This window comes from Pleurodeles waltl, chromosome 10, assembly GCF_031143425.1.
Source record: "Pleurodeles waltl isolate 20211129_DDA chromosome 10, aPleWal1.hap1.20221129, whole genome shotgun sequence".
Classification (NCBI taxonomy): Eukaryota; Metazoa; Chordata; class Amphibia; order Caudata; family Salamandridae; genus Pleurodeles; species Pleurodeles waltl.
Genome location: NC_090449.1, coordinates 982,424,440 through 982,451,945, shown reverse-complemented (window position 1 = coordinate 982,451,945; position 27,506 = coordinate 982,424,440). Strand labels below are relative to the sequence as shown.

General features: G+C 43.6%; 1 protein-coding gene across 3 annotated transcripts in view; it reads left to right on the top strand.

Annotated features, from left to right (window-relative positions):
• The first annotated feature begins 464 nt into the window (after window positions 1–464).
• TMEM106B (transmembrane protein 106B) overlaps window positions 465–27,506 on the top strand; it is a 102,812-nt gene continuing 75,770 nt past the window's right edge. Inside the window, exons 1-2 of one of the 3 annotated variants that reach the window (XM_069211829.1) lie at window positions 465–713; window positions 12,692–12,919. In XM_069211829.1, the coding sequence (XP_069067930.1) occupies window positions 12,700–12,919 (220 nt within the window). In that variant the 5' untranslated portion in view covers window positions 465–713; window positions 12,692–12,699. Of the gene's footprint in view, window positions 714–792; window positions 1,217–12,691; window positions 12,920–27,506 lie in introns of those variants that run through there. The other 2 variants (XM_069211828.1, XM_069211830.1) reach the window with 2 other exon arrangements.

The window sequence follows — 27,506 nt, the reverse complement described above, 5'->3', positions numbered from 1 at the left end:
AATCTACCAAGGGTTGAGCTGGGTTTAATTTACTGAGACTTAACTGGACCTAAGTGGAGGTTAGTGGCCTATTACTAAGTGTAGGTACCTACCTGCCCTTACCAATAACCCATTTTCCAACACTAGGCATGAGGGAGTTGCCACTTACAAACATAGAATACAAATATAAACATTCCTCAAACAGAACACTACTTATGCTGAGTCAAAGACACGTGGAACAGTCGCTGTAACGTTACACTAAGTACCTACTATGTACAACATCACGTCCAGAAGGAAGTTGTTTACACGTGCATAATCTTCATGATTATTCATTGTACATGGCCCCATTTGTTTTATCTGTGGCCCCTTGTTATACATGCTAACATTTTAGAAGAGGTAAGCGGGAGAATGTTTTAAAAAAAATAATCTTGAGAATGCATTTTCCCTACTGAGTTCTATTAAAGGAAATTCATTTTCCGGCGGAAGACAGCTAAAATAAAGACATTTTTGGTTTTAAAAATCGGAAGTCTCCCTCCTGAATCGATGTATTGGCATGTATGCCCCTTGTTTTCAACGAAGCAGTAGCATATTTCTACTCTCGCCGAAACACCTGTGCGACCACACAGAGGCAAGAAAGGGAAAAAAAGTGATGTCATCAGTGGGTGACTGTTTTGTTTATCTTTTCGTAACCGATGTTTGCTGCTACCTCTAGTCCTAGACAACACCCAGAACAGGTGAGTTAAGTAAACAAACTGCAAAGATTGCATCGAGAAACTCCTGCACCCCTGCGCGCCGCCGACACTGGGCATGCTCAGATCACTGATGCTGGGCTCTGGTGAGGTACCCGGAGGCTCGGCACAGCCTCGAACGGCACAGCACGGCGTGGGAGTTTCAAGAAACACCGGCGCCCGAGACACCGTGGGGCAGGAGTAGGAGGCCGTCTCCCCCAGCAGGGGGCTGTGGGCAGAAGCAGAAGCAGCAGCCTGCCCCGCCCTTTCCTCCGAGGAGCGAGCGGCCGCTGGTGAGAGAGGGGGCCTGGTGCGGTGCATCGCTTTAACAATGGTCGCCTCTCGACGGCGAGGGGCTGTTGGGGAAGGGGCGTCTATCGGAGGATAGCATTAGGGAAGAAGGGACTGAGTAGAGAGCCAGTGTTTTTTCCCTGCGGCCTCCCACCTGCCTCGAGTACGCCCGTATCCGCCCCTGGGGTTAGCTGTCAGTCACCAGGGTGCCCATTTTGGTAAACTCAATTGAACTTTGAAATTCAGCTGTTCACGGAGTGCTGCTCACGTATACGCAGTTGCATTGTTTTCCACCAGGGAAGCGGATAATTCAGCTCCCACCCCTTCACCCCCAGGGCTCACGATGTACATAGAGTCGTTGCAGCGCCCACAACATTTAAATGCCTCCTAGTTGTGGTGGAGGTTTCCGAAGAGGCGGTTCAGTGTTTGTCTCTAGGCAGATCCTGCTATGCCATTTATTGCCTGAATGCTGATTGTGCAAGCCTGCCTCTCTTGGATAATCAGCATGCTTTGAATACAACTGCTTCTTTCTGGCGCCCTTGCCTGATCCCGTTTTCGATGGAGTTGCCATTATTTTTTGTTTTTGAAAAGAAGCCATTACTTGACCATGAATACGCTTGGCGCAGCTCTCAAACAGCATGGGATCTCGAGCGCACAGCACTTGACAGCTTCACAAATGTTTGCCTATCCACGTCATTTTATTCTTCCTTGTTTTCCTTTCGTAATCGCGTGGTTAGACAGCGCCGCTGTTACCCACGTATTGTAAATCATTATTTAAACTATAACTAGGTTGGCTTTGGTTTCACCCAGTGAAGTACAGCTTTAATACCGCATGCAATTTGGTTATGTGGTGTAGTATTCCGCCTTCCAGTGAGTACTATGTTGGAATGCATGTGTTTGTATTTCAGAAGTACGTAGGGTATTCACGCAGTTGATCACATTCCGTTCTTTATCTAGTGCATGCATTATATTCAGGGAACATTTTTTTTTTTTTTTTTTTACTATCCCCCCTTTCCTTGCCAGCGCCATTAAGGTAGGCTTTAATATGATGAACAGCATTTGTGAATGCCTGTATTTACATACGTTGGTGTATGAAAGTAAGATGTATTGGCTTTGTCAGTGCTTGTTTATCGTTTTTTGCATGGAAAACTTGTGAGATTAAGGAATCGGACATATCACACCCGTTATGAATGAATTGGGTACATTCTGAAGGTACAGCTGCGTCGATAGTGTATAATTGAGTGTGTGTGTGTGTGTGTATATATATATATATATATATATATATATATATATATACTGTTTTGCAGTGCTGTTTGTTTCTTAAAGTGAAAAGGTGCCACAATAAACTGTATAGGCAATCTGAAAACAGGGAAAACAGGGAAAACTCGACACTAGACCGGTTTTAAAAATAGCTGGGAGTGTCTAATGAATCAACCTCCAATTAGTAGCAGCAGCGCGCATGGTTGTTTTTTGCTGCGTGTGCAACATTATATATGTTTTACGCAATGTATTTTAGTGTCAAAAATTGGAAGTTCATTTGTAATAATATAGCGCTGCTGTGTTTCGTCGCAAATAAAGTTATTACTTTTTATGACGTTGCAAGTTGAAAGAAGCCAGTCAATGTGCTTGGTGTTTTTTTTTCTAAAAATGTAGATGTTTTGTAACATTGATATTTCTAATATATAACTGTCAAAATACCCAGATAATAATAAAACACTTTGCATAAATTGCCCTTAGTGGCATATTATTATACTGTAAAATGTGCCTTGCTTTTGCACTTAAGTCAACATTGCCTCATATCATCCACCACTGCAATTTATTCTTATAGCCCTGAAAAAAGTTTATTTAGGCTACTTAATTGATTTACAATTTTTGTTGTGGATGTGTAGCAAAGAGAAACATTGCTGCATGAGCTGTGTGAATGCCCTTTACACAGATTAGTTGTGCTCTTGCAAAAATACCTTGGAACAGTAGTCTTTAACTTTTTGATTTTTTCAGATACTATTGTATCACAACTGGAAATCAGGGATCCCCAAGTCATTTCTGCAGTTTGTATTTCCACAATAATATACAAAACTATGTGCAAACAAGTACACCCTGGTTGATCTCAGCACATGTACTTTATGATGCATATTTAAAATATGAGAGTAACGACACACTGATATAAGACCCAGTTTGTATTCACAAATAACTACGTAATCATGTGACGTTAGAGCTCCCAGCAGAAGTGGTAGGATAGAAGTAGTAAGTGGATTGACATTGAGCTCAGTATGAATAAAGCTGGAGACCATGCAAGGTCTCTATGTCAAACGTCACAAACACTGTGACAGTGATAGCATGCAATCTAGGGGATCATGTACTTCTGGTAAGTGGTGCTCTTGAATATTTCAGCTCTGCTGAAAATTGAAGGCGTGTCCGTTTTCCAATACAAAAATTGTAGGTGCTTGGAGTCTGAAAGGGCCTGCCAATTTGAAATACTTGATTGCAAAACATATAGTCTATAACATATAACTAATACATTGGGGGTGGCAGTAAACTAGACTTCAAGAATTACTGTTACTTAATGAAACTATTACCCTCATAAGAGGAATTCTATTTACACAATTATTTTAGCTCAAAATGAATTTGATTATTGACAGAAAATAAGGGTTAGAGTTCAGATGAGTCTTTGGACCCCCTTGGGAGGTGCTGCAAATCCCTGGGATCGAAGGACCACAGATTAAGAACCTTTGCCTCACAATGTGCCAGGTTGATCAAAAAATAATATTTATCCTTAGTTGGGTGATACGTAGACTGCAAGTACTGTTAAAATATGCTAAACTTTTTTTACTTTTAAGGAGTATGAGATATTCTTAATATGGTTTATATTTTCATGTTATCATAATTAAATAATATCTACGATACTTACATGCTGTCGGCCATACCGTATATTAACATGTTTTTGTACCTTTGCTGCCTTTGTTGTAATTCACTTCGTTTAGTCAAATTTTGACTTGGTTCATGACTGCACATAGGTGTAGAATTGTTCTAAAACTCTACTTGTCCAGGTGTGTAGAATTCCTGTTGCTCGATGCAGAGGGCACATTGTTTGCACATAGCTTGGACAGAAGAGCGGGTATTCCCCTATTTCATCATAAACTCCAAGATTTCTACAACTGTTGTCTGTGCATTGTGCAGTCACTCTTAAAGTTTCGTATGGTTTCCGGATTAGCCCGTAGTCTATCCCTGTTGGTAGTTATGCCCATAGTTTACCACTGGTTGTATTTATCGTCACTCTCATTTGCTTGCTTCTTATTGGTCTACTGCCACATGCTTTATTCCCCTTTTGTCTGTTTGTTCCTCCCCTAGAGCATAGATGCATTACTTGTGTCCCTCCACTGGTCTTTTTTTTTATTTTTTTTATTTTTTTTTATGCTACTTTTCTCACAGTTTTAAAGCACTGTACAAGAATGCTTGTTTTTCAGCTGTCGCCCTCGTGTACTTCTCCCTCCTCCATATTCCTCCCACCCACTTCCACTGTCAGTCTTCTCACCCCTTCTATTTTCTTTGTCCATCTGCTTGCCCCCAAGAACTTCCCTCCACTGTCCGTCTGCTTGCTCCTACCCTCTCCCTTACTTTGTTGTTCCTCTGCTTGCTCTTAGCCTCTGCCGCACAGCCTCCCTCTCTCTGTGTTGCCTCCTGCTCCCCTTCCTTCTATCCATGACGCCCACCCCACCTTCATGTTGGCTCCCACCCTGCAATACAAAAAAAGTGCTGTGATGTGGCCAGCGCTGGCCATGTAACAGCACTTTTTCATTTTATTTTATTTTATTTTATTTTTTATCTTTTGTCTGCACTGCTCCACACTTGCCCTCCATCTATTTTGCCTCTTGCAACCCTGCCAGCGTGTGCTTTCATTTATTTGGATATCTCTTCTCTGGGTAGCCAGTGCTGGTAAGTTTGATGTGAGTTACTAATGTCAAACATGAGTGTGTGTCTTCTGGCCTTGCTTCCTTCTACCATTATGCCATCCTAAGCCATAAGCTTGAACAAATGGTTTGAATTGTGATTACTTCAGAACAAAAGCACATTCAAATACAATTTCTCTGGCACGCAATATTCACAACTTTTTGGGTCGAGCCTGCAAAGCGCTCTGTCCCTGGTGTCATCTCTCTATGGACTTTTAACCACGCCCATGTCATGCCCATCTGTTTGGTTGGTTCATGGGCTTGCCTTTTAAAATTCGCTTTATTTCATTACTGAAAGGCATGCACACGTCATGCCGTTTCCGGTGTTTAGCCCTCCTCGAACGCACCGGCCAACTACTGAAAAAATACAAGGCGCAATGTTTTCCGTATGGTTTCTGGACTCCTTTTAAAAAAAAATAAAAAAGATTAATCGCCAGTGCCATCTCCCTGGGCAGTAATCGAGCGCTTTGCATGACATCGACCCTGTTACATGGATAAACTCACTTTTGCCTGTTACATGGATAATTGCACTTTTGCCAATATGTTTTACTGCGAGCGAACTTCTGTTTCCTTTTGTGTGTCTGGCTCAGTTATGTGAAACTGTTTTACTTTTCAGATTATGTGGCAAGAAAAATCCGGCTAGGAGTTTAAAACGCTAATAGCTGTAAATCGAGCAAACGCAAGACCCATTGCATTCAAAATGCTTATTCTAGAAGTGCCGGTGCAATGTGCCTTCTACAGCAGAATAACAGCCTACATGTGAATAGCCAGCGGGTCTGCATTCCCCTGCTGTTAACTGGAGCTCCTTTGTCTCCCAGTAGGAGTTCTTCAAGGGTGGGCGAAGGGGGTATTCCCACATGCATTTTTTCATGGTCTGTCTCAGAAAAAGTTTTGTTGTCCACAGACTCTTGAGTGCTATCTTTAGTTCAGTGGGAAACTTTGTCCAAAGAAATGACAAGAACAGCACTGGCAAACTACCTTATCCATATCCATTCTTTCTCTATGCAATACCAATATGATGATATATTTAATCTTTGCATTATTGTGTATGGTAACGTCTCATTATCAATTTTAATGGTACTGTGATTACCGACCTCAGAAGGATGGAAGCTGTGGGTTTTCATTGTCAGGATTTGAACTGATGCCCTTTTGGCCACATGCGTCAGTTCACTGAGCCATTTGGCAACTTTGACTCGAGCACGTAGCACAAGTAAAATTATTAACATTAATCCCAGATGTTTCCCTCGCTCCTAAATGAAAACGAAATGATCTAAAGTGTCCTCCAGTGTGCCTGATATTCATCATGTCCATCTCTTCAGACTGTGCTTCAGGTACTTCCTGCCTCGTGTGTTAAAACGTGATGAATCACCATGCAAATATCTGTAGCATAAGGTAACCTTAGCAAGTACTCTCAAAATGAAATGTTTCCTAAAAATGTACTTTTACTGGCGGGTCCACACAGGGGAGATGTCTTTTCACTTACTCCACCTCCACACTGAAGTAATTTGTAAGTTAGGCAATGTCAAGATGGGCTAGCTCATTGTGCTGTACAGCAGCCTCCTCAAGTGCCAGCTGAAAAACATCAAAAGTGCCAAACGCACAATGAGAACAACCTTGCGTAAGTCAATAGGTCTTGTTTATAGTAGATCATTATAAGCCAGACATTTTAAGGGCTTTGCCAGTGTTTGTTTTTAGGGAGGATGGTGCAGTCTTCATTTTTGGGAGATGGTAAATCTACCTTTCCTCTGAAATAGATGCCCCCTTCTGCTTTTCATTGGAGATTTTACTTTAAAGATCAATGTAATGTTATAGAGCACTAAATAAAGTGTAAACCCACCACGGAAGTCTCCTGACTTTGTGAACAATCCCTTACTATGGCACTTGTAGTTCTGATATAAAGATGTTGCTGGACAAGTTTTTAACTGTTAGAATTCTTGTTAGATTGTCATTCCAGATAAAGGGCTACATAATCCCATCCATGTACTGACTAGGTTGTTCCTTCTAATAGATTCTTCTAACTGTAGGTTCTTCACATTTGTGAATATCCCCATATCCCAAACTGGATGCAGAAACTCAAATGCTGTGCTTCTTTGAACCGATAGGTGGAATTATTGGGCTTTGTACTGGCATCATTCTGTTTCAGAAGTGACAAACGTAGCTGCTTTTAAGCACCACCCATGCATGCTGATGTCACTTCCTTTCTTTCTGCATCTTCAGATGTGAATCTTGAGATCCTCTCCTCTTTTATTCTTCACTCCCTGAAGTGTTATTATTTTCTTTAGAAAAAATTTCCATTGTACAAGAAGACATGTCACCCCCTAAGACTACACAGTTTAAGCCTTGCAGTCACAGTATCAAACAGACATAGGTGACTGATCCATATGGTGTGTCTCTGGTGTCTGAGTTCCTCACTCAACTCAAAAGTCAGCAGCGACTGCGACCATATGAATTCCAAGGACATTCATGAATGGAAAGCTCTATGTGGCAAAACACCACAAGCTCCACATTGAAGTTGAGATTGTGGACTCACTTCAGCTCTTGAAGTAATTCATGCAACAAATCATCATCTCAGTAGAAGTCTTTGAGTAGGTCTGAAAAGAAACGTAAGAAGCCCACGTTGGTCTCAGCCTTTTTCCGCTACCATCATTCTCCAGAGAATGCATGATGGTGTTACTGTGCTTCCAGGTCTTGCTCCCATTCCACTGAGCAGCCGATTACATCTTTGGTCCCAATATGCACTCTGAGATTTCTGAGTCTGTTGGCAACATTACAGCACGTCAAAGCCTTTTTAGAGGCAAGGCTGTGCATCTTTGGCATGCTTCTGGCTCCCTCTGATCTGGTTTTGGGCCTTAGCAGTCAACAGGAGCCTCTAGTTGGTTTACTGCCAGTGAGTCCCCCCTCAGTGCTGTCTGTGCCTCTTGAACCTGCTCGAGTTCTGTACCAGCCTTTATGCCAAACTATGCACCAGTCCTACAGACATTGATGCTCGCACTGCTGCCAATGAAGAGGAGCTGCCACCCTTTTTAGTCTTTGACTCCAAGCTTAATTAATTTCAACCAAGGCTGTGCTCAGATTCTGATGTCTTGCAGCCAATTCTCAATCCCCGAGACTCAGGCAGTATTCCTCTAAGTTCACTATTCCTCATACCATTCACCACCGTTTTAACCTGGCTTTAACCAGAACCAGCCATATGGCGACAACAGGGGAACAGTTTGCCTCCTTATGATGAAGCAGATTGGTACATGGATCTACAGGATTTCAGTTAATTAAATACTTCACCTGATACTGGGTTGGTGTCTTCCCGTGGACCAGCTACAGAAGAAAGTACATCTTCTGTCACTGTGATCCAGAGAGCTGCTAAAGTGCTTGACCTCCACCTCCCCACTACGTTATCCTCATCCCTCAATTAGGTCCTGCCGTCTGGCCAGGCACTGATGAGACCTCTTAAGCCCTTCAACAAGGCTCCCATGGATACATTGGAGCACAATTCTGTCCTATCAATCAGATCTATTGACAGGTCTTCCACCACCATAGACAAGCTCAAGGTGACCATGACTTTTTAACTCGCCACCCATGCTTTGAAAGTTTGGTGGTACTGGCGTCCATCATCAGAGTCCATCAAAATTCCTTTCTGAAAGCTCCTGACAGGGAATCCAAACACATGAAAGCATTTGGCAAAAGAATGTTCTCCTCAGCCAGAATTTGTTTGCAATCAGTCATCACCAGCTATCTTCTTGGATCCCACACCCACATACTTTGGGACATGGATGGTGAGATCTTACCTATAGTGCCGGAAGACTTGCAGGTTTCATTCATCCAAACTATTTAAGATTGCTGGGATGCGGCCATATATGTTATATGCTAGGGTCTGGGCACCACAAATAGTTCAAGACAGACTGTTGGGCCAAGTGTGTTGCTCCTGCACCATGCATGGATAAAATCCAAAGGATTCTCAGGGGACAGCCACATGTCCGTAATGGATGTGCCCTACGATGTTACCTGCCTGTTTAGCGAGAAGGTGGACCCGACCATGGAGCATTTTAAGAAGAGCAGAGCCTCGTCATGCTTCTTATGCTCTTTTGGACCTGTCTGGCATTCCCCCTGTCAGTTTCTCCCTTTTTTGGAGACATGCCTTGGGCTTGACATCTTAGCAGCATCAGGCCCTGCCACCCACACTGCAGGCCTCCCAGCCTTTCGAGGTCTGGGCGTTAGGGCCAGCAGACAGTGGCGAGGCAATTAAATTCAAGATGCTCTCACTGACCCAAGTTATTTCAGCCCTGGATCTGAGAGACTGGATGGTGGTATTGCACCTGCAGCACACCTACTTTTACATCCCACACCATCCCAGCCTCTGTTTTCAAGGTGGACCACAAGCATTTTAAGTTTTCAGTGCTCCCTTTCGGGCTCATCAGTGCCCCTCTCATGTTCTCAAAGGTGATGGTTGTCTCTGCCCATCTTCAGAGTTTGGGGGTACTAGTTCTCAATAACCTTGATGACTAACTATTAAAGGCAGGCTCACTAAGTAAGTTACAGATTACATCCTTGAGGTTATCTTGATGTTTCATCCTCTGTCCTGAATCTTAATGAGGATGTCTCTGAGGCTTCTTGGCCAGCTTGTCTCCTGAATCGTGTTTGTACCCATACCCAATGGCCTTTGCAGGATCTGCAATGACATCTGAAGTCTCAGTAGGCCTAGCACCAGGGGACCTTGATGGATTCCATCCATGTGTCTGAGGAGACAGCAAAAGATTTATAGTGGTGGTTCTCAACCACAGTTGGACTGCGGCAGATTCTTTTCTGTTCTCCACCTGGAATTGACAGTGGTGACAGGTGCATCACTGCTGGGTTGTGGAGGCCATCTGGGAGAGGTGAAGTTGAGAGGATTCTGGTTTCCGGTGGAGTCCCATCTGCACGTAAATATGTTGGAGCTGTAGATGATTCTCTTGGCATTAAATGTCTTCCTCGTGACAATCAAGGGTAGGCTTTCTCTCATGAACAACACCACTGCCATGTGGTACTGCATCATCAAGGAGGGTGGGGTCTTGTCTTGTGCCAGGATGATCTGCACCTTTGGAACTGGCTGAGCTATGAGGGCTTATCCTTAATGGCACACCACCTAACCAGGGCGGATGAGCACAGGTGTCAATTCAAGTGAAACACAAATTGCGGATATACCCTAGTGTGATCACTAATGACTGTTACACTTGGTGGTGGAGCGCAGTGTCTTCCACAGTGGGGAGAACCCTGGTTCGATCTTACTGTCACCACTGTAAATGCACAGTGTCAACACTTTTGCATGCTGTAGTTTCCCAAGAAGGCTCTCCCGTGGACTTGCAGTTAGCCCAAAGTGGAGCACAGACTCCTGAATGCCTTCCAGGCACTACTTCTCCTGGTCAAATCTCTGAAGAAGATCAGGAACAACTGGGCCCATCTCATCCTAGTGGCTCTGTATTGACCAGAAGAGTATAATACTCAGAATGTCTAGGCCTGCTGCAGCAGCAGGGCAGGTTGTTGCATGAAGGTCTGCTCAGTGGTAGTTGATCTATGACCTTCCTCCCTTTTATCATTGATGTAATCCTGGTAGCCAGATTCCTGTCTGGGGAAATCAGTGTATGCTGGGATACATTTGGGGCTTGGTATGGCACCTGCCAGTTGGACCTTTTGCGGGACAGACTTCCAAATGTACTACAGTTTGTTCCATCTTTGGTCTAGCAGGATCTTGCTTTGGGCACTGTTAAAGGTTACTGGTTGGACCTTTCGGCCTTTTCACAATTACTGGACCACCCATCCTTGATTAAATCACCCACTGTGATGCATTTTTTTAGAACGTTGGCAAAATATTGCCACCAAAGCTCTTTGTAATGCCAAGTTGGGCCAATACACATTTGTCCATTGCACCTTCTCACACTGAAAAAGGGATTTCTCATTGAAATAATTTTAGCATGCTTTGTGAATGAGCTTCAGGTCCTGTCATTCCAGCTATACCAACTTTTTTTGTGTGGGAAAAACTGGTGTTACAGGTTGGAGCAGTGTTAATCCCACGGGTGACACCTTTTTACGTTGGACAAGCCATCACTCTTCTAACTTTTTTTACTCTGCCTCATCCCTTGAAAGAGGAAGAGAAACTCCATTGCTTGCATCCCAGGCTAGCACTGATTTTTAGGTCAAATGCTCAATCGCTTTGACCTCTTGTAAGTGTTGTGGGTTTTTAACTATACCCACTTCATGCCCATCACTTCCATTCGTTCATGGGCTTGCTATTCAAAAATCACTTGATGTCATTGGTAAACGCTTTATGTTTGTCCCGCCTTGAGGTTGTTTTTTTCCCACCTTGCAGACTGCCCCTGTAACATGGATTATTGCATGATTGCTGATATACTTGAGCATGGGTGAACTATTTGCTTTTTCTCGTCTCTCCCCTTCCTGCTGCGTGGCAGCCATGGCGCTCACATTGCGAACAGGCACAACAGTGTGAACTCGATCGGCGTTAATAAAGCGCTGGTCACATTGTTCACTGTTTCCTAATCGGAGTCATTTTTTTGTGGCTCTCCCCTTAAACTACTAGAAATTGGTAAATGCTTTACATAAAACAGAACTCCTCAAAGCGAAAGCGGCTCTCCCGGCACAGTGGGAGAGACAATACTAAAATATTCACTGCATTCGGGGAAACTCGCCCCATTATGATTTGCAGAGCATTACTTTGACAAAACATTTTTGCTCATAACTCCAGCCTGTGGTAGTCCTAGGACAATGGGACCACCACCAAAACGTTCAGCAGGACGTGCTCGTCTACATCATTTCTGGGTCCCCACACTAGGTGAGTGGGACCCAAAATAATAACCCTAGCCTGTCTTGTCGAGTTTCAGATTTCCTGTTAATTTGCACCTCATTCATAACTTGCTGTTGTGGGGTACTGAAAGCCAAAACAGTTTAATGAGACCAAGGATCAAAGTGTCTTTTATTAAAATGCTTACATCAAAAGAGTTGCTCATTTTGTAAGATGAATATCAGCTGCTTTCGGTCATCTGGAATCGAAGAACTTACCTTAATGTAGCTGAAAAAAACTGTAGATGCGGAGTGGAAAATGGAACAGACCAATGTGCCCCCTTCACAGACCTTTGCCTAAATAGGCAGATATTTCTGCAAGTTCATGGTTTGGGTTTTTAAAATACCTAAGAGCCTTGCATACATGGATGTCGAGCTACCAAAATGGCCAGGGTGGTTGAAGTGACCTATTTTAATTCAACCAATGGGCAGAAAACAAGAACTATGAAGCCCCGCTGCTCTTTAGTGGAAGCTTTCCCTGTGATCTTGGCACTAATAAGGCCACCTCTTAGGTCAGGTTCGTAAAGGCAGCACCAGGGTTTGCAGGGGACAAATCAGGCGTTGCAGCCGCGACCTTTAAATGACGTCCACGCTTCCAATTGAGGGCACGAAAATCACTCCAGGCACTTCTTCAGGTTGGACATTTCCATCCATGCAGAGAATTGTGAACAGTTTTGAACATTGGTCCTTAGAGGGGACTGAAGATAAAATGGCTATTGTCTATTGTTGTTTAATTATTTATATTGCAGTTTAGAGCACTGTAGTTTGATACAGTAAATCTAAAGTATTGGGGTCACATCGGTCAAGTGATAAATTATGATGCTTCATTTTTGATTTCAGTATCCCTAATCTTGTGTTAGTTCAATTCGGTGTTTTTTTTTATTTATTTATTCATAGACCGTTTTTCTCTTTCTTTTTTAGCTTCAGCCATGGGGAAGCCTTTCTCTCACCTCTCTCCACGCCTATCCAAGGAGGACGCGTACGATGGATATACTCCGAATGGCACCTCTGACCGCAATGGACTGGTTGCGTCTGACTCCCACGAGGACGGAAGGCACGGAGATGTGTCTCAGTTTCCCTATGTGGAGTTTACCGGAAGAGACAGCGTCACCTGCCCCACGTGCCAAGGAACAGGGAGGATTCCACGAGGTAGGATGAGGAGAATATGGATAGATGCCCCTCCTGCGTATTTATTTTAATTCCATGAACATTCTGCAGTTTTAGAATCTTAATCGTCCTTAATTGTGCGGTGTACCGAGGCCTTTATCTATATTTGCACTTCATTTAGGTTTCTTGGAAGTTGTTTGTAAACTACATTTGGTGGAGTACCATTACTTTAAAGTGATTTGTCCTGCAAATATGCTGTTTTGCTAAACGTAGCAAAACATACTACGTGCTTTTAAACATCTCAACAGACTGTCGACTAAAGAAACAGAGGAAAAGAATGATGCCCTAATGGCATTACTTAAGAAACAGGGCTGTGTCTTATTGCTGTATTAAAGAAATCTTTGTTATGATTGTCTGCAGAGCGCATAACCTCCTGCACTTTTTGTAAAATGGTTTCGCCCAAGAATACAAGGGCATGGGGTGGGTGAAGCTGGTGAGGCAGATCTATGAATGGAAATACAATCGTTTCACTTCTTTCTTCATTGAAACAAGGCTGTTTTCAAAGGATATTTATGCAAGATCATTTGTACTTCAAGGCTCCTCTTTTTCCTCCTTTGTCATTGGCCAGCAGATGCTGCTTCCGGTTCTGTACCGTTGTAGCATCTCCCAGTATGGACTCTTATACCTATTACATCCCAGTCACGTTGCACCCCATACACAATATGGTAGCTGATGTGAGCATCTGTAATTAATCGTGAATATTTATGCAGGGCCCTGGGTGAATTGGCATCATTAGTGCGCCAAGCTGAGATTTTGGCTGTGAGCCCTGGGAGGAGGAGCAGGAGGAGGAGAAAGAGGAAGAGGAGGAGGAGGAGTGAGAGTAGTGGGAGGGGGCGGGGCCTGCTTGAGGAACCTTTTAGGGAATAATGGCTATCGAGAGGGAGTCAATAAGACAAGTCCCTCACAATTATCACTGTGGCAGTACCGGCTGCATGTGTTGATATTTAATCTGTAGGTGACTGGTTGCAGCTGATATGAAATGGCTTGGTGGTTTAGTGCAAAGTGCTGCATGTATTTAAGTTAGTCATTTTATAATTCCCTTCACACGTTCAAGTGGATTAATACTCCTGCATTCACAGGGGTGATGTTTTCACCCAAAGCAAGAAGGGGTTTATGGTAGTTGAGTCCCTAGTGCCTTTAATCTTCAAGAGGGAGTTCGCTGCAGCAGTGTCCCTAGTGTCTTTCAAACCCAGAGGAAGTCTTATTTGAATACTTAAGGTGCCCCTGCTCACTCCAAATATTTTTAACATAATCAGAATGCACAAACTGCACTATGTAGTACTTTTGGATTACTACACGGCGCACTTCAAAATGTACTTTGTGCTTATCCTTAAATGTCCATAGTTCTCCTCCCCGACTGTGGAGTCTCTCAAGATGTAACTATGGATTTCAGTAGTAAATGTGGGTGGGACACAAGGGGGTGCTTGGGAAAAGGATCAGGCTTACTATTGAAGGGAAGAGTAAGCGGGTCTTAGGGACAGACAGGGAGGGGTTTCAGACACACAAGAGTAAGCCAGTTGCACTACAATGAGAGTGGAAACATGCAGCTTTCACTTCTATTGTAAGTTTAGACTCTCCGTTTGTGAGTACCGAAAGAAGAAAGCTTACTACAAAATGTAAAATTACTCAAAAGTATAAGCTACGTTTATGAATCCGACCCAATGTGTTTCTGGTTTAGTTTAAATTTGGGTTGTGTCAGTTTTGGTCCTGTTGTTACTCCCCCACCTTTTTTTTTTTACTGTTTTGACTCCCAGAGCATACATTTTTAGGTTGAGCATAGCAGCGCGCAAGTGCTGTTTTTCCGATGTGTTATCTATTTGGGCTTATAACCACTTCCACCTCGCGCCCATCACTATCGCTCATTCATGGGCTTGCCCTTCAAAAATAATTTGTTATTGGTAAATGCTTTACGTTTGTCCCTCCTTGGGACAGTTTGGTTACCACTTTGGACATCAACCCTGTGACATGTGACATGGCTTTTGCGGATATGTTTGACTGCGAGCGAACTTCTTTTTCTTTTTGTGTTTCTCCTTCACGGTCATGCTGTGGTACTTTGAAGCGGCTCGCTTATGCGAAACTGTTTTACTTTTCATTTTCAATTTAGGAGGCAAGAAAAGTCCGGTTAGGAGTTTACGCTAATAGCTCAAGCAAATGCCAGACCCATTGCATTGCAAATGCTTGTTTAGTAGTCACTTGGTGTACATTAATTTGTAGCTGTTCTTTGAGTGTTTTCACACATTTGTGGCACATTAAAAGTAAACTGAGAATATATATTTTCAATCAAAGTCTGCATTTATTGCATTTGATTTTGCAGCCCAGTTGTCTAAAACCATTTGATTTACGTGAATTTTGAGACCCCACATTCTCAACAATTCATATTATTAGGTCAAATGAAACCAGATTGTTGGCCCCCATCAGTCTGCATTTATCCATTCATGATGGGGGAGTGTGTATGCTTGTGTGCACATTTGTATGTGTTTGTTGCCCCTCCCTTATGCGTATTGTGAGGAAGCAGACTTTTTGCAGGTTCACCCCCAACTTTTTGCCCACATTTGGACTACTAGCTGCTGGTTTTTCGACTCTGAGAGTGCACTGATGCCTGCTAACCAGAACTCAGTGCCAGTGTTCTAGCCCCTTTCAAATTGTCTGTCGAATTGGCTATGCCCAATTGGCAAGTCCTGACTTACTTTTAAGTCCGTTTTATATGGTACCCAGAGTATTAAGGGCATGTAAGATGGACTGTCCACCCGAGTCTTCAGCACTGGTTGTGCCACTCTATGTGTGACAAAGTACAAAATGGTTCACAGCCTGCCACTGCAGACTGGAAGGACAGTGTTTACACAGCTAGTTCGACTTTACCATTCAAACCAATGTCAAAGCCAACCCTTTCCTTAACCGTTTATATAAGTCTCCCCTAAGGAAGGCCTATAGTACTTTATGGCATGGAGCTGTATACTATTAAGTGACACCTATATTTTTCATATGTCTTACAGCAACACTTCCCAAATTGTGGTTTTGCTGTGGAAAAGTTAGCAGCCCTATTGCCTATTACAGAGTTACTGTCTGGCACACCAACCTGGCTAACTTTTGAATGGTACTACCTATCTGGGAACTGCAAGGTATCAAATTAATGCCCAGGTCGAATTTAATGTCACTGTTAAAGTAATGCAACTTTTAGAAAGTTGCCACTCTGTGACCCAGCTGGTCCAGTGGCCTTACAAGGGCAAGCAGCTTTCGGCCCGCTTGGGGAGTAGAATTTACAACTCCCAGGCTCAGGACCAATATCAGCCTGCAAGAGGGGGAAGTGTTACCTCCCCTTAGCAGGAAGCCACTCAGGGTGTTAGCCAAAAAGGTGACCTTCAAAGGGGAAGCCACCTTTGGTGGGCAAATGGCCATAACACTCCTGAGAAGCTCCCCTTTGTTTACATAGACAGGCTGGAGACAGTACTAAAGTGGGAAGACCAGTGCCCAAACTGGTTTTCCTCTGGGCGAGTAGCCCCCCATATAGCTACACATTTAGGGTTGGCTGTTAAGCTCCTCACAGTCGAGGGAAGGTTCAGACATCTCGAGGGTGGCTAGAATAGCACACCATAAGAATGCCACAAGCCACCCTTTGCCGGTAATTTGTCACCCAAAGGAAGGGGACCTGGTAGCCTATTGGCTAGTGACCAGGTGGTCCTTTCAGGACACTTTCCTGGGACAAATGTGACACCCCTTGCACCCTGAACCTCAGTACATGCTGGATTTGGAACGAGGACTGAAGAAGGACTGACCTGTTGCCATTGAAACTGCACAAAGAGTGGCTGCACCATTGGAAGGACTGCACCTACTGCACTTTGGACTAATAAAGTTTGAACTATGCCTGAAGGTTCTGGCTCAGGGAAAGTTGATCCGTAGCCCCGGATCAAAGCTGTAACTCCAATGGTCAGTCAGCTTTGCTCCTGGAAAAGCACCAGGGTCATCGAAACTGAAGAAGATCTGCACCCACCAGCCGCTGGGTGCCCCAAGAGGCCAATCCTCAACAGCCAAAAGTTGCACCAGAGTCAGCCAGATCTGGGAGAGCTACCAGAGTCCAGATTTGTCACCCAAGAGGACACCAGCTTCCACCAAAGGGTTTCCCACCAAACACTGTGCCCCCAGATCAGTTGCGCAGCAGCAGCTGTACTCCTATTATCTCAGAGAGGACTTCAAGGGACCCTGACCTCTGTGGCCAAAGTTGCCTGCATCACCCATGGACTAAGGAATCGTCACAAAGACACCCCTGTTGACCTCGCAGCAACGGGAGCATCCTTGAGCATCTTTTCACCTTCTATTCCCCATCATCAGGACCACTTTATTGTCGTCTATGACGGTCATTTCCTAAAGGCTGGAACTGGACTGGAAAATGCTTTACTTATTCTTACTGGCCGCCTAGACCTCCGCCCTGTCAGATTTGGCTGATCTAACTTTTACAAACCTTTGAAAGTTTCCAAACTTTTTGTTAACTTATGCTTGTTTGTGAGTGGATTAAAAGGCATAATGCCTTTAAAAATCGGTATCTCTCGAACACTCCAGTGGATTTGGCTTACCAAGGTCTCTAACAAGTCATAAAAATGTAATCTATTTTTATAAATTGGTATCCTCTTTCATTTGTGGTGCATGACTTTCTTATTCTGCTGTTTAGTACTGTTAAATACTTTACTAAGTTCCTTTGTGCGAGCCTTGTTGCTCGACAGCCATAGCTACTCAGGGTTAAGCTTAAGGTTGTACATGTGATGCTGACTGGACCCAAGACAAGTTTTGTAAGTGTATTCCACGGTAAAAACCCACATCCATACTGTTGGACTTTTTTTTTCCTTATGCAGGGTCATCCCAAATCTTTTTGCCTCCTGCCTCCTATTTTTTTCTGACCTGTTGCTGTTGGCTTTTGAACTCTGAACACTTTACCACTGCTAACCAATGCTAAAGTGCATATGCTCTCTGTGTAAATTGTGTGGTGAATTGGTTTATCCATGATTGGCATATTTGATTTACTAGTAAGTCCCTAGTAAAGTGCACTAGAGGAGCCCAGGGCCTGTAAATCAAATGCTACTACTGGGCCTGCAGCACTGGTTGTGCCACCTACAAAGTAGCTCTGTAATCATGTCTCAGACCTGCCACTGCAGTGTCTGTGTGTGCAGTTTTAACTGTAAATTCGACGTGGCAAGTGTACCCACTTGCCGGGCATAATCTTTCCCTTTTCTAACATGTAGGGCACCCCTAAGGTAGGCCCTAGGTAGCCCCAAGGGCAGGGTGCAGTGTATGGTTAAGGTAGGACATATAGTAATGTGTTTTATATGTCCTGACAGTGAAATATTGCTAAATTCTAAAAAAAGTTTTTCACTGTTGCAAGGCCAGTCCCTCTCATGGGTTAACATGGGGGCTACCTTTAAATCTGATTAAAGTGTAGATTCCCTTTGGGAGCAGATGGACATGTGGAGTTTGGGGTCTCTGAGCTCACAATTTAAAAATGCATCTTTTAGTAAAGTTGATTTTAAGATTGTGTGTTTGAAAATGCCACTTCTAGAAAGTGAGCATTTTCTTGCTTATACCATTTCTGTGACTCTGCCTGTTTGTGGATTCCCTGTCTGGGTCAGTTTGACATTTGGGCTGGTTGCACCTCACACTAGACAGTGACACAAAGGGAGCTGGGGTGTAGTCTGCATTTCCTGATGAGCTATCTGTGCTAGGAGGGAGGGGAGGAGTGGTCACTCACATCTGAAAGAGCTGTGCCTGCATTCACACAATGCAGTCTCCAACCTTCTGGTGAGTGTCTGGGGCCTGGTCTGGCCTGGGCAAGACAGGATTTCACAATCAAGAGAGACTTTGCTTTGAAGTAGGCCTACTTCAAAGGAGAAATTGGGTATAAAAAGGGCACCCAAAACCACAGGCTTTAGAACACTTCTGGAAACCAAGAGGAACCTCTGCCTGGAGAGGAACTGAAGAGCTGAGGAAGAAGAGCTACCCTGGATATGACTGTGTTTTGTGGAGCTATCCTGCAGTTGCTGCTTCTGCCAGAGTAAGAGGGCAAAGACTGGACTTTGTTTGCCTTCCATCTTGTGAAGATCTCCAAGGGCTTGATTTAGAGCTTGCCTCCTGTAGTTTGAAGTCTCAGGGACAGCAAAGACTTCTCTCTGCAAGCACCTGGAGTCTCTGGAGAGACTCCTACTCTGCCCTGTGGTGCCCATCCAGTTCCTGGGACCCTGAAAGGAGAAGCTGGCAGCCTAAGAGGAAGAAATCCATGTGCAGAACGCCGTGCAGGGAAAAGGACGACGCAACTCTGCTCTGCGGCTGGGAAATCGACACGCTGCAGGTTCCGTGGCTGAAAATCGACGCTTGCCTGAAACACAACCGAAGAATCGACGCACGGAGCTGGAGAAACGACGCACAGCATCGCTGACGGAGGCTGGGAGATCGCAACCCGCGCTGCGTGGTTTTCGGATCATTGTGCGGCTGAATGTCCGACGCAAACACCGCTGGGCGTGTAAAAACAATGCAAGGCCTGCTCGGACCCGAGAGTGCTGACTGGATCAACGCATCGCTCGCCTGCGGAGAGAAGAAATGATGCGCCCGACCCGACGAAAGGAGAAACAACGCAAGGTCTCGCTCATGAGTGAAATCAACGCATCTCAAGCCCCTGCAGGTTTATTTTTGATGCACCCAAGGTACATTTTCACTCTAACAGTGTTAGTGTATGTTTTAAACTACATAAAGACTCTTTTTGCTTTTTAATTGATAACATGACTTGTGTATTGTGAATTTTTGTTGCTTTGGTCTTGTTTTGTTTAGCTAAATATTTCCAATTTTTCTAAACCTGTGTTGTGTCATTTTGTAGTGTTTTCATAAAGTTACTGTGTGTGTTGGTACAAATACTTTACACCTAGCACTCGGAAGTTAAGCCTACTGCTCTGCCAAGCTACCAAGGGGGTAAGCAGGGGTTAGCTGAGGGTGATTCTCTTTTACCCTGACTAGAGTGAGGGTCCTTGCTTTAACAGGGGGTAACCTGACTGTCAACCAATGACCCCATTTCTAACACATACCATATAATCCAAATACTTACACTTATTCTCCACAGTATGCATTCATGATGCATTTTTTTCTGCTGTGATTTGCTTACATTACTTATGTTGCCCTTGTCACAGTTTCATTTGCTGGAGTTTGTGGTAGGAATGATAGAATCGCCCTGGAGGACGTTGACCTGTTGACCAAGCCGGTCCTTTTTAAGCCAGAATAACTATCTTTCAACAATGAGCTTTATGGTTACAACTTCGTTTTTAATCCTGTATGGACTTCAGTCTTCAAAATCATGATGAGGCAGCTGGTAGACGTTTACCTCAACTCTGCAGATACCTGCATTAACTACAACTTAAGGTTGGAATTACGCAAAAAAAATTAAAACCATATCAAATGGTGCTTTAAACTCCAAAAGTAGCTTCAGATATGTGCTAGAAAAACACTGGGAATGAAATGAAACTTTTCATCAGAAGGAGGATGGTGACTGAATAGTCCCTCTTGACTGAAGGGCGTATTTAGTGAAATGCTTTGCGGCGAATGCTAGTTTGCCGCATTTGCTCAAAATGGATCCCATGATCCATAGTGTCAGTGGAGGACAGAGTTCCACATCACCACCTCTTCTGTTTCGAAGGAGCACATTTCTATTCTTTTTGATAATTGAGATGACTCCTGAATGTATGTTCCTTTACAGATGTGAAGGTATCAAAAAGTAACCAATGATGCATGAAGTATCTTTATTATATTAGTTGTAAGTGATTTAAATTCAAATTACTCTTAAGTTGCTTTTTTTAGCATAATTGGAGAAGCGCTTGAAACCAATGAAATTGATAGCTGCTGTCCGTGCACTCTGATGAACGTGGTCCTTTTGAGGCACAGTCCAGAGCAAATCGGACCTGTGAATGCACACTCTGGTCACGTTCTATCATGGGGTGGTTTGGAGTGGGGTGGATTGGATCCATTTGATTGGAGTGGGGTTGGTTGGACTACAGTGTTGTGGATTAGAGTGGTGTGGATCTGACTGGGTTGTATTGAAGTGGATTGGACTGAATTGGGATGGGCTGGATGGGTTGGAGTAGGGTTGACTGAACTGGGGTGGGATGCATTTGATTGGGGTTGAGTGTTGTGTGTTGGATTGGGGTGGAATGGAGTGGGATGGAATGAAGTGGGATAATTGGATTGGGTGTGGTGGATTGGATGGAGTGTGGTGGGTTGGATGGAGTGTGGTGGGTTGGATGGAGTGTGGTGGGTTGGATGGAGTGTGGTGGGTTGGATGGAGTGTGGTGGGTTGGATGGGGTGTGGTGGGTTGGATGGGGTGTGGCGGGTTGGATGGGGTGTGGCGGGTTGGATGGGGTGTGGCGGGTTGGATGGGGTGTGGCGGGTTGGATGGGGTGTGGCGGGTTGGATGGGGTGTGGCGGATTAGATGGGGTGTTGCGGATTAGATGTGGTGGGGTGGATTGGATAGAGTGGCTTGGATTAGATGGAGTGGGGTGGGGTGGAGTGGCGTGGGGTGGACTGGAGTGTGAGGTGGATTGTATTGGAGTGGAGTGGGGTGGATTGGATTGCAATGAGGTGAAATAGATTTCAGAGGCTGGATTGTGTTGAACTGGATTGGAGCGGGTTGATTGGTGTGGGGTGGATTGGTCTGGAGTGGGTGGATCAGTGGAGTGGATTGGACTGGAGTTGGGTGGATTGGACTGGATATGGGTGGATTGTGGTGGATTGGCGTGGGGTGGATTGAATTGGTGTGAAGTGGAGTGGGATAGATTTGATTAGACTGGATTGGTGTGGGGTGGATTTGAGTGGGATGGATTTGAGTGGATTTCAGTTGCGTGAAATGGAATAGAGTGGGGAAGATTGGTTTGGGGTGAGGTGGGGCAGATTGCTGTGCGGTGGATTGGAGTGGGCATATTGTTTTGCATTGGATTTGGCAGTTTGGAGTGGGGCAGATTGTTTTGGATTGGAGTGGGGCAAATTGTTTTGGATTGGAGTGGGGCAAATTGTTTTGGATTGTAGTAGGGTAGATTGTTTTGGATTGGGGTGGGGTGGATTGGGCAGGGGTGGATTGAGGTGGGCCGCACTGTGATTGAAGGGCAGGTCACCGGCATTATTACTGCTGCAATTGAAACAATGAAAATAGGAACACTGGTTTTATTCTGCCCTATTTTAGTTTTTTTTGTTAAATGAGCAGTTCTCACCAGAAAGGTCATATTTATGGCAAAATGTCAATTGTTTTCCACACTATAAATCATCGCAGGAAGGATGGAATGTTGTTTCTACGCACACAGTTTTTAACCTGACCTGCATTAAACTTATCCTAATGTCGTTTATTCAAAAATACTATCTGATTTTTTGTGTGTTTAGTTTTGCATTACAGACTCTACTTTTATTCTTCTTGTCTGTAATGAACAAGAAAGCAAAACACTAAGGATTTAAGCAGTTTGATGGAAGAGCCGTTGTATGATCATGTATTGCAAGGAATGAATTACTGCAGTAGATTAAAAGAATATTACATGTGGCGTTCACGTGTGCATTACCTTATCAGTGTACTTACTTACTCAGCCTTCAACTTAGTTCCTGCATAGGATCATGGAACTCTTAGGTGACTCACAATATCCTTATAATGATCGTCAGTGGGTGCTGTAGTACATAAATATTCAAGGAGTTCCTTACACATTGAATTAGTTTGTTTCTAAAAATGTTGATGCTGATTGTGAAAGGACCCTACATATTATTATATTAAAATAACTCCAGCACCAACACCCGTACAGGGCTTGGTAATTACTGAAAATGTTATTTGTGAAGCGCCCGTGGGGGGCTTAAGAGGCCTGCTTTCTTCGTCCATACTAAAATGCTCCTAAAAGCTTCCCTCTAGATCTGTCCACGAATGCACTTTGTGTGGCCTGATATTAAGAAATCTTTCGGGCAGTGTTGAGCGTTTGCCTTTTTGGCTTGTGGTATAGAATATCTCCACATGTTGTTACTGTGAATTACTTGTTTCACACCGACCAATGTGTTTGTTGTGCCGTAGACATGGAGCGCTTCCACGGCTCGTAGTGAAAGTACAGGCCCCAAAGATGATGTGAAATCATGCGCTTGTTTTCCTCTAACACACCTGGACTGCAGGCAGAGGATGTGCAGCTTTAACAATTTAGGTCATGTACGCCTAATTGGAATTAACAGTAGCCTCCCTAAAAATAACCCTGTTTCAATTGACTTAACAACATTCTCATTGTGCCATTGTCAGGCGGAGTGGGAGGTACTAAGGTAGACGCGCCTGTGAGGGTGTGGTGAGAAGGGAGTAGGTGGAAAGTTGAGGATTGCTTCCTAATCATTGCCGCAGATGCTTGCCATGCTAGGAAAAGCGGGAGAACCACCCCGCATAGACGAATTTAAAGGATTGACTTTCAGATAGCTCACTAAACCCCTGTATATTCAATTATTTCTGGCGCCTCTATAGATCGCACATTTTGTTTTCATATCTTGGCCTTCTTCACATGGGTAGACAGCACGTGCTCTGTGTGGTTTTTTTTTTCTTGCTGAAATTTCAATTGAGTAATGTCTGCGTCTAAAAATAGGTACCTGCTGCAGCAGCTTTTGGAGTTTTTGAATTAATGATGTTGCTTCCTCGTTTTAATTAACAACATAGAAATCAAATGCTTTACATATGTGTGTTTTACTCACTTGTTTTCCACAGGATCATATGTCGCTTTCTGAAAGTAATTTTTGATCAATATTCACACTGTCCTGTGGATCAAAACACAATCCATTTTTGTCCTGGCCAAAGACCCGTTTCGTATTTGTACTCTGCCCTTTGGATAATAGGCATGCCACTCAAAATATATTTGTGGACCTTAAATTCCACTGTAATAGTATTTGACTTAACAGGTTTATTGATGCACATTTTGAACCACTGAACCAAGGGAGTAGCCAGGAAATTAAAGTACCTCCCCCTCCTTTAGTCCTAAGCATACAACACCATGCATGCGATGCTAGTGAGCCCGAACTTCTCTAGAAGAGCTCCCTTGTCACATCCATCCAAGCATCTCATCATCCTTTCACCCTCCTTCTACCTGGTGATGTCCACCAGATCACCTTTACATTCTGTCATACATTAATTCTTTTATCCATTGTTCAGTCTTTCATTATTTCATCCATCCATTGGACATTCCATCCCACCTATACGTCTGTTCAAACATCCATCATCTAGTCATGCATCTAACCATCAACCCATACATCCATCATCTGACTTACCAATCCATCAATAAAGCCTTTCAGCCATCAATTGTTCCTTTTGTCCATTCATTCATCCACCTACCATCCAGCTAAGCTTTCAGTATTTTATTTGATTTGCAATCCATCTCTCCTCTCAAATTTGCATTTACTATGCCTTCCAGCTTTCCTCTCAGATTTCTATTTACTTTGCCATTTTTTCATCCTCTCAATTTTTTTATTTTCTCTGCTATATTTTACCCACCGACCCATCCATTCTATCTGCTTTCCAATTATTTTGCCATCCTTTCACCCACCCTATCAGATTTCCATTTACTCTGCCGTCCTTTCATCCACCCATCTACACATCCTTTCACTCACTCATCCACTCACCCAGCCTCCCATCCACACACCTTTTAAACCACTTATCCACTGATCCTTTCACCCATTTATCCATCCATCCTTTCACACATCTATACTTTTACACACCAATCCATCATTTCACCCACTCATCCATCCATCCTTTGACATATCCATCATTTCACCCACCTGTCCATCCTTTTACCCACTCATCTAACCTTTTACCTACTCATTCCTTCATCCACCCATACTTCCATCCACTCTTTTACCCACTTCATCCATCCTTTTACCTTCTGATGCATCCACTCGTCCATCCTTCTCTTCCATTCCTAGCAACTTCTGGAAAGTGAGTCACCTAAAACATAGTTGAATGGGTGCACAAAATAACTAAGGGGAGGCATGTAGAACTGTTTGAAGAACAGCCTGATAAGCAATACATATTTATTGAAAAACGCGGGTCTGCTTTCCACACCTGTAAAAATGTTTGTAGGCCGCTTTACTCGCCCTACAATGAAGATCTGCGTGTTCTGGCGCTTGCAAACAGATTCTATGCCTTGGAGCTGTAGTTGGTTGGTTAAAATCTGCTGGCTACCTTGCAGCAAGACAGACCGGAGCTGCAAAATCCAAAATCACTAAGATAAAAACTATTTCAGAAAAGGCTGCCTTTCTTCCTTAATCACAATGAGGTTGTTAAAACAAAAGAACCCCATGTTCACAGTCTATAGGAGGTGTGCCTCTGAGGTCACATCACATGAACAACAGAGACAGGGCAAAACAAGTCTAGCTTTTATTGGACACCTTTGGACTTGTAACTAAATACCTGTCATAAATTGGATTATTAAATCTGGAGGGTTTAACCTCTACCAACGTAATAATCAAAATACAATTGGAAGATCCTGGTAGCTATAGCACAAGCATCAGTCAATCCCCAGAGCAATGCATGTTAAGTTCAAGCAGTACTAGCAATTTTAAAGTAAATAACCTAAGACAATAAAATGACCAAAGTGACTTAGAAGATTATAGAACAGTTTAATGTGCAAAAAAAGACGCCAAGATCATGAATAGGATAAGGGTAATCAGAGAGATGAATTTTTAAAGCCTAAGGCTAAAACAAATCTATAAAACGCAAAGCACAGTTAAAAGAAAATCAAAACTGTTTTCACATGACCAGGGCATAGGTAATTTCTAGCTACCTGTAATGGAGCAGAGATCAGATACACTAAGCGGGTCATTCTGATCCTAGTTTTTACCTCTTTTTACTAAGAGATTGGGGGACAGAATGCTCCGTCACACGCATGTCAGATGTCCTGTTCACTGTAATACATGTGTATTATAGCCTGTGAGACTTGTAATACAGCAGACAGGATCTCTGCCACATACAATGTATTCAATCTGCCAAACTCTAAATAATGCCCTTAGTCTCTGAAATGGATGTCCAAACCTTCCAGCAGAGCAAGGTCCAAGATTATGGCTTGAAGTTTTATGTAGTTGAGCTCCCACTGAAACCATTTGTTTTGGTGGCAACTACTCAGCATGCGACAAAGCTGGATTTTGTGGCTGCTGATGTGCTTCTCCTTTTAGATAGATTTGCTGCCTCACTTGTCCAAAGGTTTACCTTCAGACTTTGTCACTTTTCAGGAGTCATAGTCCTCCAGCAGGGCAAGGCTGGAAACTCTAGCAGTACCAGGCTCCTCAAGGCTGAACACCTTGAACGTGAGGTTCGGATGAACCCACTTTCAGAGTTGTAAAAGCTCCAACTGGGACAAACCTTTTTTATTTTTTATCCACCATGTATGCAATAGTCTAGGGCAAGCTTCAGCACCATCTGCTGGGAAAGTTTCTTCTTGTCAGCCCTGCAGGCCCTAACTCCTCAGAGCTGGCTTCCAGGCTCTAGGCGTGTGTCCAACCAGGTCTCATGCAGGGTCCCATTTTCTGTGGCCAAATGGGCCCTCATAGCCTCAGGAATCCTTCTGCTTTTTGCGTCCCTGAAGCAGGAGGCCAACAACTTGATCTTTCTAGAACAGTTTCATTCCCTCAGTGCCACCTGAAGTCAGGAGTCCTTGAGTAAGTCTTCTTCCAGTAGGAGTCATGAGTTTTCTCTCTTTCAGCAGGGATAAATTCTTAAAGTAGTCTTCATACTGGCCAGTGATTAGAGAAGTTCTGCCAGCCAGTCCTATTTTCCTGTTAGCATCCCATCTACATTTTGCATTTTCTTCTTGCCTTTCTGTGAAATTAACTGAATTGTAAATTGTAACTAAAATGGAGCACTCGCTGTAGCAAAGTCATTATGAATGCTGTGCAGTAACTGGCCATGCCCAAGAAGGATCGTAGCATGGTGACATCTTGTCTGGAGCAAGTAGCTGGCAGCAAGTAGCTCGAATTTTATCTGAGTCAGGAGTCATTCTTGCATCAGAGAATATTTGCCCAAAGAATTTAAGCTTGTTCTTGTGAAATATACACTTTACTGCATTCAGAGTGAGACCTGCATCAGGAAGCAATTGGCACACCTGTATGTGAGCATTGTTATGTTGTTCCTGGGTTGCTCCAAATACCACTATGCCATCATTTTAGTTAAAAACATGTGTGATAGGTTGAATTATTCGACTTATAAAATCCTGAAATATTTCTGTAGCTGACAACACTCCAGAACTCAATCTTTTATATGTGTACAAACAAACAAGAGTGGAAAAAGTAGTGATGTGCCTGCTGTTGTCTTTCAGCTCAAGGTGTTGGTATCCCTTGTTTAGGTCAAGAGGAGAGAAGATGCTGGCACTGTTCAGTTACATTATCATGTCCTCTGTACATGGACCAGGATGTGTTTCTCTCTCGATTGCTTTGTTGGCGCGACCCATATCAACACACATGCACACAGCACCTCCATGGTCTTTTTTTAGGCACCACCACTATGGGCGAAATCCATGGTGTAGCACTGGTGGAGTGCACAATTATGTCATACTTTAGCAGTG